This window comes from Saimiri boliviensis, chromosome 10 (genome assembly GCF_048565385.1).
Source record: "Saimiri boliviensis isolate mSaiBol1 chromosome 10, mSaiBol1.pri, whole genome shotgun sequence".
Classification (NCBI taxonomy): Eukaryota; Metazoa; Chordata; class Mammalia; order Primates; family Cebidae; genus Saimiri; species Saimiri boliviensis.
In genome coordinates, this window is record NC_133458.1 from 52,402,491 (window position 1) to 52,416,436 (window position 13,946).

Genomic DNA, 13,946 nt, shown 5'->3' on the forward strand with positions numbered 1-13,946 from the left:
TTAGGATGCACAAGTTAGGAATCAATAAATAGTTAATCACTATAACAGTATAGAATAATTTACATATGAGATTGAGTCCAAAGCAGGCGTCCCCAAAGTACGGTTCCCGGGCTGCATGCTGCCCCCTGAGGCCATTTATCCGGCCCCCCACCACACTTCAGGAAGGGGTACCTCTTTCATTGGTGGTCAGTGAGAGGAGCACAGTATGTGGCGGCCCTCCAGCGGTCTGAGGGACAGTGAACTGGCCCCCTGTGTAAAAAGTTTGGGGACGCCTGGTCCAAAGAATACTTGTAGACCAAAACAGCTATCATATCTGCTTTGTCAGCTTTGGAAATGTCAAAAAGAATATGAGAAAAATTTCAATGAATTCTCGCTAGCAATGCATAGAGTATTTGTGTCCACTCTGTAGAAGGATAACAGACATATTGAGCTTATTCCCTTAATGTTCTTCTTTGGTATATGAATTGTAATTTCTAAATATACTTCAGAGGCCATCTGCTTTACACTGGTGTTTTAGATACTAATAACTCACAGTTGTTAGTGTTTTTAATGTATCTTCAACATCAGCTTTACTCAATTTGTGTAAAAATAATCTTTAAAAAGCAAACTTTCTTATTATATTATGTTATATATTAGGGCATATCTCTTTTGGCATATGGCAACTCCTTTTTTTTGTTTCTCTGGGTTATAGTAGCCATTTTAATGATGGGAAATGCTAAGTTTTGTATTTTATTGTTTATTGATTGAAAACTTAAGATTTTTTTGAAAATTTCCTTGAGAGAGTTTTAAGTATTCAAGTAAATATATTCTTAATTTCTGTAAGTTCGTATGTGACTATCCTAGCACTCACGGGTAACTGAAATGTCAATTAACCTATAAGTGTGTGACAGTTTGCAAATGGATGAGCTCCTTGATTAGGTTTTCTAAATATGGTTTATTAATATGCAAATAATTTGTTATAGGTTAGAACTGTGGGGGATTTATTTTAAAGAAAACACAAATGGAAGTACTGCTCTGATTAAGATTTTTAAATGCAAAGTTACTTTTATTTCTTTTACAGGCTGACAGAAATGTGACTGTTATCTTTCTCAGTGAAATTGTTTGGGAAAAGTTTCGTCCAAATACAGGATGCTTTGAGCCATTTGTCTTGTATTTCCCTGATTACAGCATAGGTAAACCTTAAAACATTGTTTTGGCAAACGATAGGCAGTAGAATAGTTTTTGTTGTTTGAAAGATTAAACTAGCGTATTCAAATGGGAGTACTTTGATATCTTAAACTGCTAAGGTTTGCTGCCAGTCTCAAATAAGATGTTTGTAGTTCTGCATTTACAAAATTTTTATTTTGGAACTGTAGGAGGTTATTGTATAATTAATTTCTTTTGGATGAGCAGTTCTCATATTTGTGTCAATGTATCTTCATTTTTTTAGTCAGTACATTAGGATGTACATGTATTGTGATCATGACATTGGTACAAATAATCAGACTAGACTGGTAAAGCATATTAAGAGTATGTTGAGCCGGGCGCGGTGGCTCAAGCCTGTAATCCCAGCACTTTGGGAGGCCGAGGCGGGTGGATCACGAGGTCAAGAGATGGAATCCATCCTGGCCAACATGGTGAAACCCCGTCTCTACTAAAAATACAAAAAATTAGCTGGGCATGGTGGTGCGTGCCTGTAATCCCAGCTACTCAGGAGGCTGAGGCAGGAGAATTGCCTGAACCCAGGAGGCGGAGGTTGCGGTGAGCCGAGACCGTGCCATTGCACTCCAGCCTGGATAACAAGAGCGAAACTCCGTCTCAAAAAAAAAAAAAAAAAAAAGAGTATGTTGAAATCTTCATTTACCGTGTACTTGGGTTTACTGTATGTTGGACTTGCATCTTTTGATTTTGTAAATCTCATTTTTCTTTACTGTAATTCATATGGTACCAATTACCAGCCTTTGTGTGTCTTATTTTCTTGGGGGTTGTATTTAATCTTAAATTTTATAGATCCTGGTGATTTTAGCTTTTGGAAGAACACAGCAACTTTTTGTGTTGCTGAATATCTTTATGGATTAACAGTGGGGTGTCATACAGAGATGATACTTGTGATTCAGAGATTATAACTGTGAAGCATAAGGTGGTTAGCAGGCTATAAAAAAATAGCATTCCATGACCTTGGCCTCATTAACATTATTCCTCTGAACTAATCAGCTATAAACATACATTGTTAGGATTAGCATATTTTTGCCTGTTTTCACCAGAACAGCAGTGAAATAACACCTCCTGTCTTAGCTAATTAGCTGAGATTTTTTTAAACAGCAACCCAAAATAGATGAAGGCAGTCCTTATTTTCATTAATTTCTCATCCCAAAATAAATCCCAAAGTAAAAAAAGGAAGGAGGAAAAGTAATAAAAGATTTTATTTAAACAAAAAAACTCTATACCTATGTCAGCATTGTTCATAGTTCAGTTTTTTTCATGACCCATTTTACTTTTAAGTACTGACAAGTTTAGAATTTAAGAAAATTATGAAAAATGTTGATTTTGTACATTTTATTCAAGTTGAATTAATAATATAACTATAGAATTTGATTAAAAAATTTAAAAAGGAAAGATACAAAGCAGCATAGGTAGTTTGAGGACAAAAGCAAATAAAGTGATCTTGCTAACTTTAGTGAGTATAGGATAATAGATGTTTGAAAAGCATATAATAATGGAGCCAAGTTAAATTCTGTTTATTAAATTTTAGGGCCTTTTAGATATTCAGGTTTTTTAAAGCAAAAACACTGAAGATAGCTGAGTACAATAAAAGATAAAGGGTTATCTTAAAGTGTTTTCCTGACTTCTGTGAGCCATTCTAGCAAATTATCAAACTTGAAGAGGAGGTCATGGGAAACCCCAATTTATAGCCAGTTTTCAGGAGTACAGGTAGAAACCTGGGACTTAGACTGGTGTCTAAAATGCTAATATTCTTGTAGGACTAAGCCCTTAACTTGTGAGGTTAGTGTCACTAACTTCTGGTAGTTAGTGTCAGAAGTAGAATTGAATTTTAGATTCTAGATATCTACTGTTGTCAGACAAAAAGCCATTCAGAAGGGGAACATTAATTGATAAGTTAAAATTATGGCTAAGTGTGGAACCAGGGCAAAGAGATTATCTAAGTGGTTAATGTTATTCAGCTGTAATAACTTGAAACATATGTCAATTTCAGGATTATGGTGCCTGATTTTAAGGACAGCACTCATCTTAGCAGTTATGGCTAGGAGCCCAATTAAGAAGCCTTGCTTTTTGGTCTTTACCTCTTGCAGACTACTCATCTTTAGGCAATGGATATTTTTTTCATCAGAGAGATTATAATGTACTTGATTAGGTTTTTGGTTTAGTTATTGTGTCAGTTAGGATAGATTAAGTTACGTTCTGATAACAATCTGAAATTTCAGTGACTTACAGTTTCCTACCTAATGACATTTGTACTGCTATTGTCTTACATTGTACTTCTATATTTTTATAAACCATGTAATATTATATTATAAACCTCAACTATTATTATAAAACTCAAATATTAAATATAGTATTTAATATTTTGGCTTTAACAAATAAAAAGACAAAGAAAATAACATTTTATTCTGCTGGGAATTTGTTGAGTTCTTAAATCTGTGGGTATATAGTCTCATCAACTTTGGAAAAATTTCAGACATTATTTCTTCAAATATTTTGTCTGTCTCCCTCCTGACCTTTTCTTCTCTATCTTTTTTCGTGTGGGATTGCATTGTAAGTATGTTAGACTGCTTGATATTGTCCCACTGAAAGACTGTATAACAAGGACATTAAAACAACTATTATAAATATATTCATATGCTCAGGGATAGAAAGGAAAACAAAAGCACAATGAGATCAGTAATGAAAAATTATACACACTTCTGACACCAAATGTATTGGGTATTTTTGTTCACCCAACAACAGATTCTTCAGTTCTCTAGATATCACGTGGATATCTAGAATCTTGTTTACTAATTCAGTTACCTCTTTTGTTTTGAGTTTGTTCCCAGCGACTAATTTGTGTCCATCTTGGGTATCCATTATACTTCTTCATGTTTCTAGTACTTTTTGATTAAATTATAGACATTGTGTCTTTTGTTGTGTTTTGGACTTTTTTCTCATTAGCATTTATAATTACAGATATAGTTGACCCTTTTAAGGCTATTTTTAAGCTTTTTTTGGAGAGAAGATCTAGAGTAGCCTTTATTCCAGGGCTAATTTTAGCTCTACTTCTAAGACATAGTTTTTCTGGAATCTCTACTGAATCCCCTGTGTGTCTAGCATGGTCTCTGCATTCTGACTGGTGTCAACGTGAAAAATTCACAGCCCTATATGAATTCTGGGAATTGACATATAGCTCTCCAATAATTTTTTCCCAACAACTAATCTTGCATGGCTTTATAGTGTTTTACCCTATGCATACATTATTCCTCTGAAGTAATCATCTAAAAGCATAGATTGGTCTTAAACTAAGACTTGAGGGAACCCCTGTACAGATTTCTGGAGCTCTTTTTTTGGCATAGCTTTCTCCCATCAGGTACTCTGCCTTGCAAATTCTAGCTACCTCAGCTCCCTCTGCTCTGACCTCTGTCTCCTCAACTCAGTAGGATAAATGAGCTCCTTTTGGAACTCTACCTGCAATACAGTCTTAAAATTACTTTGTTAGAAAACTCCACTACTGGTAGGACTCACCTTATTTGTTTACCTTTTCTCAGGTATTATGGTCCTTTATTACTATTTGTTTGATATTTGAAAATAGTTGTTTTCTATATTGTGTCCAATTTTTAATTGATTATTAGAGAAGGATATTTCTGGATGCCCTTACTCTCTCACAACTGGAAGCAGAAGTCTCTCTCCAAGTTAGGAATGGCTTTTCTTTGCACATGAGACTATACTTGGGTAATGAAATTTTAAGACCCAAGGAGACCAAGCAGTGGGTTTCTCCTACCCTTTATTTACTGTCTGATGATACACTGTTTTCAGCCTTTCGTTATAGATGGGATTTTTTTCATGAATTTGAATAGTCCTAGACTCTTAGAGGTGGCATGACTTGCTTGTTATAGAATTGTACTCTGAGATTTTTGACTGTAGTCTAAGCAAGTAGCTGGTTTACTTTTACAGTAACATAGTGAGGGTTCTGATTCTTTTAAGACTTTCATCAGGCCTGAAGTAGGCTAATGGTAACATCTAATCAACCATCTTATGGGCTACGGAGGACTACCTGCAAGAAATATCATAGAGATGTTCAGGGGGCACTGAGAAGTACAGACTGAGCTGGAGACTCAACTGTTTTCCAAATTTTCTTATCCATTCATTTATAGAATAATTTTTTTTTTTTTTTTTTTTTTTTTTGCTTATGTATGTTTGTCTCTCTGATCATTTATCTCTTCCCTCCATCTCACTTTTCTTACATCCATCCAGTTATTTGGTAGGTTTTATAGGTAGATACCTTTGTTCTAAGTTTTATAGTACCTTTTAGAAATTTTCACTATATTAGATATCCCCCCCATGCATAGCTAAAAAAACTTAGTGACGTTATATTTAAAGTTTGCTGTTAGAATGTAAAAATATGTAGACTCCAAAGGGAAGTTTTGGCTTTTTTTTTTTTTTTTGAGTAGTTTTGAAATAAAAAAGGAAATTCAGTAACAGTGTCTCATCTAGTATCTCTTCAGGATAATATTCTAAGTATGAAACAAGGCTTTAAATTTTTTTTTCTTTGGTCAACTGCTGTGTTTAAAATATTCCTTAATAGAGTTGTTTCTAAACTTCTGTTTATAAATTTTCATTGATAGTTCATACGTATTGTTTGATCTTGTACCTGTATCTAATTGATTGTCAGGCACAAGAGTGGTTAAAATCAAAAGCCAATGGTAAATGGCCTGGTTAAAAATACTAACTTAATAGTTAGTATTTTTAGGGAAATTGATGTGATCAGAATATCCTGGAAGGGTTTTTATCTATAATTTTTTGCAAAAAACTTGAGCACTCTGGAACTAGGTTTAAAGTTCTAGTCCTATGCAAAGAGCTCCTAACAGAAATGTAAGGAGACCATTGCACCAAGAAGTCAGAGGATCTCACAGTAAGGAATGAAGGACTAACTGATTCCTGTATTAAGACTGGGAAATTTTGAATAATAGATGGTTGTTTCCCTTTAAATTTACCATTCTTCTAAAATATGATTCTTTCCAGCAGGATAAAATAAAAGGTTAGGACTATTAACATGACATTTTATGAAGAGTCTGAGATGTAATAGCAGAGAAATAAGGAGATATCAAAGTTGTAGGGAGAAAACTTGTTTTATAAGAGGGGAATACCAAAGTAAGGACTAGGATCAGATGATGATTGTTTAAAAAAAATTAATGTATTCTTTTCATTTTACAAAACATGAAGAGCATTTGCTAGTTTGTTGGTAGTTTATGTACTATCCCCTTTTTTCCCCCTAGTTGATTTACTTAATAGGAAGAAAAATAAACTAGAATCTTTAGTAATTTTTTTCTTGTTCCTGATTTCGCCAGTAGTATGGTTCTTGAGATTTTCTCTAGATGTAATTGTTTTCTACTTGTCTTAAGGAGTATTTAATAGGTTTTTTTTATTTGTTTGTTTGTTTGTTTGTTTTGAGATGGTATCTCACTGTGTCACCCAGGCTGGAGTGCAGTGGCGTGATCTTGGCTCACTGCAACCTCCACCTCTCCCTCCCAGGCTCAAGTGATTCTTCCACGTCAGCCTCCCCAGTGGCTGGGACTACAGGCATGTGCCACCATGCCTGCCGGATTTTTGTGTTTTTAGTAGAGATGGGTTTCACTCTATTGGCCAGGCTGGTCTTGAACTCCTGACCTCATGATCTGCCCACCTTGGCCTCCCAAAGTGCTGTGATTACAGGCATGAACCACCATGCCTGGCCTATTTAATACTTTTTTTAACCTCAGTTTCAAAATTTCGATTACTTTTTCAGAATTATTTTTACTCGAAACACTTCTGACACCAAATGTATTGGGTATTTTTGTTCGCCCAACAACAGATTCTTCAGTTCTCTAGATATCACGTGGCTATCTAGAATCTAAAATTCAATTCTACTTCTGACACTAACTACCAGAAGTTAGTGACACTAACCTCACAAGTTAAGGGCTTAGTCCTACAAGAATATTAGCACTTTAGACACCAGTCTAAGTCCCAGGTTTCTACCTGTACTCCTGAAAACTGGCTATAAATTGGGGTTTCCCATGACCTCCTCTTCAAGTTTGATAATTTGCTAGAATGGCTCACAGAAGTCAGGAAAACACTTTACTTACTCGGTTTATTATAAAGGATACAAATGAACAGCCAGATGAACAGGTACATAAGGGAAGGACCATTGGGGTCCCAAGCCCAGGAGCTTCTTCCCTGTGGGGCTAGGGTGTGCTACCCTCCTAGTATGTGGATATATTTACTATCCTGGAAACTCTCAGAACCTCATCATTTATGATTTTTTTTTTTTAATGGAGGTGCCATTATATAGTCATGATTGATTAAATCATTGGCCATGGGTGATGAATTCAATCTTTAGCCCTTCTCCTTTTCCCAAGGACAGGAGGTGGGGTCTTAATATGATTTGGTTTGTATCCCCACCTAGATCTTATCTTGAATTACAATCCCATAATCCACACATGTCATGGGAGGGACCTGGTGGAAGGTAATTGAATCATGGGAGTGTTTCCCCCATGCTGTTCTCATACTAGTGAATTCTCATGAGATCTGTTGGTTTTGTAAGTGTCTGGCATTTCCCCTGCTGGTGCTCATTTTTTCTTTTACTGCCCTGTTAAGAGTGCCTTCTGTCATGACTGTAAGTTTTCAAGGTCTCCCCAGCCACGTGGAACTGTGAGTCAATTAAACCTTTTTTCTTTATAAATTACCCAGTCTTGGGTATTTCTTCATAGCAGTGTATGTGAGAATATAGGCCTGTGATCACATGGTTGATTCTTCTGACAACCAGTCCCCATCCTGAAGCTACCTAGGGGCCCACTGTATTAGTCCATTCTCAGACTACTATAAACATACACGAGACTGGGTAATTTATAAAGAATTTTTTAAAAATAGAGATTTAATCAGCTCACAGTCTGCAGGTCATACAAGCTTCTGCTTCTGGGGTGGCCTCAGGAAACAAAATAATGGCAGAAGGTGAAGGGGAAGCAGACCCATCTTTACATGACCAGCAGGAGAGAGAAAGCAAAGGGGCAAGTGCTACACACTTTGAAACAACCAAATCTCATGAGAACTCAACACAAGAACGGCAAGGGAGAAGTCTGCCCCATGATTCAATCAACTCCCACCAGACCCCTCCTCCAGCATGGAAAATTTCAAATGAGGTATGAGTGAGGACGTAGAGCCAAACCATGTTACCCATCAAGAAAGGGCTTATGAGTATCAAAAGGTACTCCATTTATCCTTCTCATTCTGTAAAGTATGAGGGTTTTTTGAAGCTGTATGCCAGGAACTGGGGTGAAGATCAAATACGTATTTTTTATTATGTCACAAATCACACTTTTCTAATCTTGCAATAGTTTTATTATTCCTTAATTATTGCTGAATCTGGATTGTTGTTTTTTTTTAACACCTTTGTTATGAAATGCTCGAAGTCATGATTGGGTGCTATGTTAATTGTTACAAGTTATTTCGTGTCCTGTGAACAGGAAACCTTCAAAAGATCCTGTCCCATGATCATCCTCCAGAGTATTCAGCTGATTTCTATGCTGCCTATATTAACATTCTTCTTGGAGTTTTCTACACTGTTTGTCGAGATTTGAAAGAGCTCAGACATCTGGTAAATAAACATTTTGCTTCAAAATATGTGTGTGTGAGTGTGTGTGTGTGTGTAACTGTGTGTGTATGTGTATACGTGTGTGTGTGTGTGTGTGTGTACATATATATTTTTTTTCCATGTAGAAATGGGGTGAGATAAGTTAGAAACTGAAATTTTATTCTGGGAATTTGCATATGGCCTCTTGAGGCTAATATACCATAAGAAGGAAGATGTCTGCAGTTTAGTACAAACTTTGGTCTGATCACAAAAATGTCATTCTCAGATTTTCTCACTCTTCCTTTTTTCACTTTTCTCTAATTGCAGAATATGCAAAACTCTATTAAACTCAAAATGAGGAATAACAGAAAAGTGATATAAAAACTTGAACAGTTTTACAAGTCTGTTAATGTTTTGTAACAGATTTTGTTTAAGTTTTATGTATGCAGTGATTGAGTTTCTAGAATCTAGATAGACTTGAGTTTGGTCAGAAGCTTTCATTGTAGGTCTTTCATTAGTCACTGACCCTAAGCTGGTAATCTTCATATAGAAGGTTCTTAAAAAAATTTTTTTAAACAATTAGGATAGCTGTTTATATTTCATAGACAGTTTGGAAAAATGTTGATGTTTAATTTTCCTTTGACCTTTTTCATTTAATATGGGGATGGGAAAGGAAGAAGACAAGAATTTCTGGTTTCTCTTTTAGAAACCTTCAATTAGTAATGAAGATCTTATCTCCATTTAACAGAAAATAGTAATACATGTAAGGCTGGAAAACAGTTACTTTCAAAGTAACAGATTCTATGTCTCTTAGCACAATTTCACTTAGCTCTTTTTCTGTTTTTGGCCTGAAAAGTATTATTTAGATTCGGTGTGTGTTTGAGACGGAACATAGAAGGCAATCTTTTAAAATTATGCTCACATTAAGTATGTTTTTGAAAGTTTTGGATTTCAGGACTTCTCTGATTTCCGTGTAGATTTCACACATCTTCTCAGTTGGGGAAAAAACAGAGCAGTTTTTCCAGTTCAAGCTGATCACTAATATTCCTTGAGAAGTTGGATGTCTTAGGATCCCTGACTTCTGAGAGAAATGATAACAGAAGAGATTTACACAGAGGAAAGGGTCAGGAAAACGCACCTGGGTGAGATGGACTTAGGAGCAAATAATCTTTCTCTCTCTTTCCTGGAAAGTAACTTGCAGTTACCACTCTTTAGCGCTTGATTCCTGTGGGAATCTGTGCTGGCAGCCATTTCAAAGTCAATTATAAAGTACAAGAAGGAAAAATTAAGGAAAATATTTTTGGGAAAATATAAAGAGAGAAATATATATTTAAATGTGGTATTTTTAAAAGTTCTTTAGGTTTGACTGAGGAATGATTTTATTTAGGGTAAAGTTACAGCTTTTTTAACATCATATTCATAAATGTGAAGTATAGTTTAAGTCTTATATTACTATTGATAATAATAAATAGAGAAAAGGATCCTTGAACATTAGAGAAAAAGAGCACAATGTTCTAGTTTCCTCTAGAGATAGAATATACAAGAATAAACGTATTCATTTTCCTTTTTTCTTCAGATAGATAGTGTTGTTTGTTTCAAAGTTTGTAAGTGGCATTTTGCTTGAAAGTTTATTAAATCACCTGAAAAATATTTTTTTCAGGGATCTTTTCTGTCTGTGTGTATGCTTTTAGGAATTGGTATTTCTGAATTTTTTAGAGGCTAGTTCTATAGATAGCTTAAGGCAGGAGAAAATAAAGTACTACTTTGAATATTCATTTAGGTTTGTTTTCTCTGACAAACCTTATGATATTGCCTTTTTAACTGTTTTTCATAAATTATTAAACATATTTTAGTGTTTCAACCAAAAAGAAAAGCAATACAGTTGTCCCTTGGTATAGTTGGGGGATTGGTTTCCATGTATATCAAAATCTGAGCTCACTTAAACCCTGTCATCAACTCTGCAGAACCTGAGTGTATAAAAGCTTAGTCCTGCATATTCATGAGTTTTATATTCCCTGAATACTATGTTTTTGTTCTGTGTCTGGTTGAAGAAAAACTCTGTATAAGTGGACCCTCACAGTTCAAACTGTACTGTTCAAGGGTCAGTTGTTTGTTTTTATTAGCCAAATTGTTTACCAGTTGCTGTTAACATTATGACACTTTAGTGTTATTAAACTATACTTAGATCCGAAAATCTAAAATAAAGGTAAGAAAGTTTGGCTGAAGTGAAAAATTTCTTCTTGATTCTTCTTCTCTATATTTAATATCAGCAGAATTTGGAAGATTTTTTCACTTTAAATAATTGTTTTTTAGGCCGGGCACGGTGGCTCAAGCCTGTAATCCCAGCACTTTGGGAGGCCGAGGTGGGTGGATCACGAGGTCGAGAGTTCGAGACCATCCTGGTCGACATGGTGAAACCCCGTCTCTACTAAAAATACAAAAAATCAGCTGGGCATGGTGGCGTGTGCCTGTAATCCCAGCTACTCAGGAGGCTGAGGCAGGAGAATTGCCTGAACCCAGGAGGCGGAGGTTGCGGTGAGCCGAGATCGCGCCATTGCACTCCAGCCTGGGTAACAAGAGCGAAACTCTGTCTCAAAAAAAAAATAATAATAATTGTTTTTTATAAATTTGAATAGGAAGAAATTATTTTAATGATTTGGTTCTTAGTTCTCTGTTATCTAGTTATATGTTATATAGTTACATATTTATATATATCTTTTTTCTATGCCTCATTGAATTATTTTGATATGAAATACTGGGAACAAATGAATATTGATATATGGAAGCAGTATGTTTTTACCAGTTTGCTCAAATTACTTTTCAGTAGAATTCCAGTGTTAATTAATGGAAAACTAGTAAGTAGTTATTATTAGTTAATTAGTACTCCTCAGACTTTAGAATACATAGAATTTCTAGAGAGATCAGTAAACATAGATTCCTGGGTTTTATGCTTAGAGATTCTGACCTAGTATGCCTGAGGTGGTATCAAGAACTTCCATATGTAACAATCTCAGCTAGTGCTGCCAATCCAAATACTTTGAGTCATATGGAACTCTCTGATGTTTAATTTATGAGAATGTTCAGACCTTAGAAAGCAACAGTTAATTTTTTGGGCTTTAATGAAAAAAAATTTCATTGAATGTTTTATGGTTCTATGTGACCTAAATATAACCTAAAAGTACAAATTATGCTTTGTTACTGTAGGGAAGTTCACATTTTTACCCTGCAGATTTGATAATTTGAATCTATAAAACAAACTAATAAGCGATTGACAGGAAAAAAAGGCATACAATTTTTTTTTATTTTAATTAATTTTTAAAATTAATTTAATTTTATATTAAGTTCCAGGATGCATGTGCAGGATGTGCAAGTTTGTTACATAGGCAAAACGTGTACCGTGATGGTTTGCTGCACCTATCACCCCTTCACCTAGGTGTTAAGCCCTGCATGCATTAGCTGTTGCATACAAGTTTATTAATGTGCATATGGGCACAGGAGCCTTACACAAAGTATGAGCCTCAAAAGGTAGGGGAGAGATAAGGGGGGCCAGAGGTTGAAATTTGTATACCATCCTGAGGTTACAGAAGGAAAATGGGCTTGGGCATGGCATAACAGATTACCGGAGGGAGAGAAGAAAAAACACATGGTTAGGGAAGGCAGTCTTGTGCAAACGAAACCTCATAGGTAGCAACTTTCAGATAGAATAGGTGGTAGCCTGTGCTAAGTTTCTCTATCAGACCTTCACAGGTGTCAGACACTGAAGTCTCTTTCTTGAGAGCTAATCTTTCCTACATCCAAGGTGGGGGATGATCAGAGAAAACCTGTTTTCTGCTGTTTACTTATTTCGTCTTCAGATGTAGATCTCCCTCACACACACACACACACACACACACACACACACACACATGCAAAACGGCCTTTCAGTGCTATTCTTGTGCTTGCAGCCCCTCTGATTAGCCATATCAAAATATGCCAAAGAAGTATATTTTTGGTGAGACACTCTATTCTCTTTTATCATATAATTTTGTATACAGAGGCTAATATATTAGGCAGGATTTAGCCAGTTAAATAATATTTTATGTTGTGCTATCATTATTGGTATTTTTGCTGTATGGTTATTATACTAATAAGCTGCAATTACATTTTTTTTTTTTTTTTTTTTTTTTTTTTTTAGAAAGAAGCAGGGTCTTGCCATGTTGCCCAGGCTGGAGTGCAGTGACTGTTCACAGGTGCAGTCACAGCACACTACAGCCTTGATCTCCTGGGCCCAAGCAATCCCTCTGCCTGAGCCTTCTGAGCAGCTGGGATTATAGGCACATGCCACTGCATATTTACGTTTGACTTGAGCAATTGTTTTACGTAAAATTTCCTGAATTGTAGGACACATTTTACTTGGAAAATAAATTTCTAATTGTGATTGAACAGTGCTTTATTCTTCTCTTTATTTCTCTTTACCTGCAGGCAGTACTTAATTTTCCTAAATATTGTGAACCTGTGGTTAAAGGAGAAGGTAACTGTGTAATTTAACTCATTAATATTTATTTTGAGAAAGCTTTTTACGAGATATAAACTACTAAAATTTTCTTCCCTTTCGGTAGCAAGTGAACGTGATACTCGCAAACTGTGGAGAAATATTGAACCTCATTTGAAGAAAGCCATGCAGACTGTTTATCTCAGGGAAATATCAAGGTAATTTTCTATTTTTTATATGTACTGTTTTTTATATCTTTATTTGGGATATATACTCTCTCAACCTAAATAACAGAGAAAGGGACTCTAAAAGAAAACGATACCTGTTTGAGAATTGGCATTGCAGTTGGAAGGCACATGCTGTAGTAATAAACTCTGCATCATCAGAGAGGTAAAGGAAAACAATGTTTTTAAAGGAAGAATGAAGAGCATTACATAATTGTTTTGAGGTAATTACTCTTGGCAACAAGGATCAATAACAACGATGGTACCAGTTCAGAACTGGACAAGCAGTTGCTGGGCAGATGTCCTCACTGAGGTATTTTTTGTGTAGGGATTGCATTAGCCTTTATAAAACGTTATGGTTTTTCAGTCTTTTGTAATAGTTCTTTTTATCAGTAATTATACATGAGAACCTTTCCTTCATGGCCTTTCTTGGTTCTGTTTTTTTCAGGATTTTTGA

General features: G+C 35.4%; 1 protein-coding gene across 1 annotated transcript in view; it reads left to right on the top strand.

Annotated features, from left to right (window-relative positions):
- The window catches only part of ORC5 (origin recognition complex subunit 5), a 93,346-nt gene that overhangs the window by 17,633 nt on the left and 61,767 nt on the right, over nucleotides 1-13,946 (top strand). Inside the window, exons 5-8 of the mRNA XM_039473023.2 lie at nucleotides 1,061-1,172; nucleotides 8,688-8,818; nucleotides 13,256-13,304; nucleotides 13,393-13,483. Of these exons, the coding sequence (XP_039328957.1) occupies nucleotides 1,061-1,172; nucleotides 8,688-8,818; nucleotides 13,256-13,304; nucleotides 13,393-13,483 (383 nt within the window). The remainder of the gene's footprint in view (nucleotides 1-1,060; nucleotides 1,173-8,687; nucleotides 8,819-13,255; nucleotides 13,305-13,392; nucleotides 13,484-13,946) is intronic.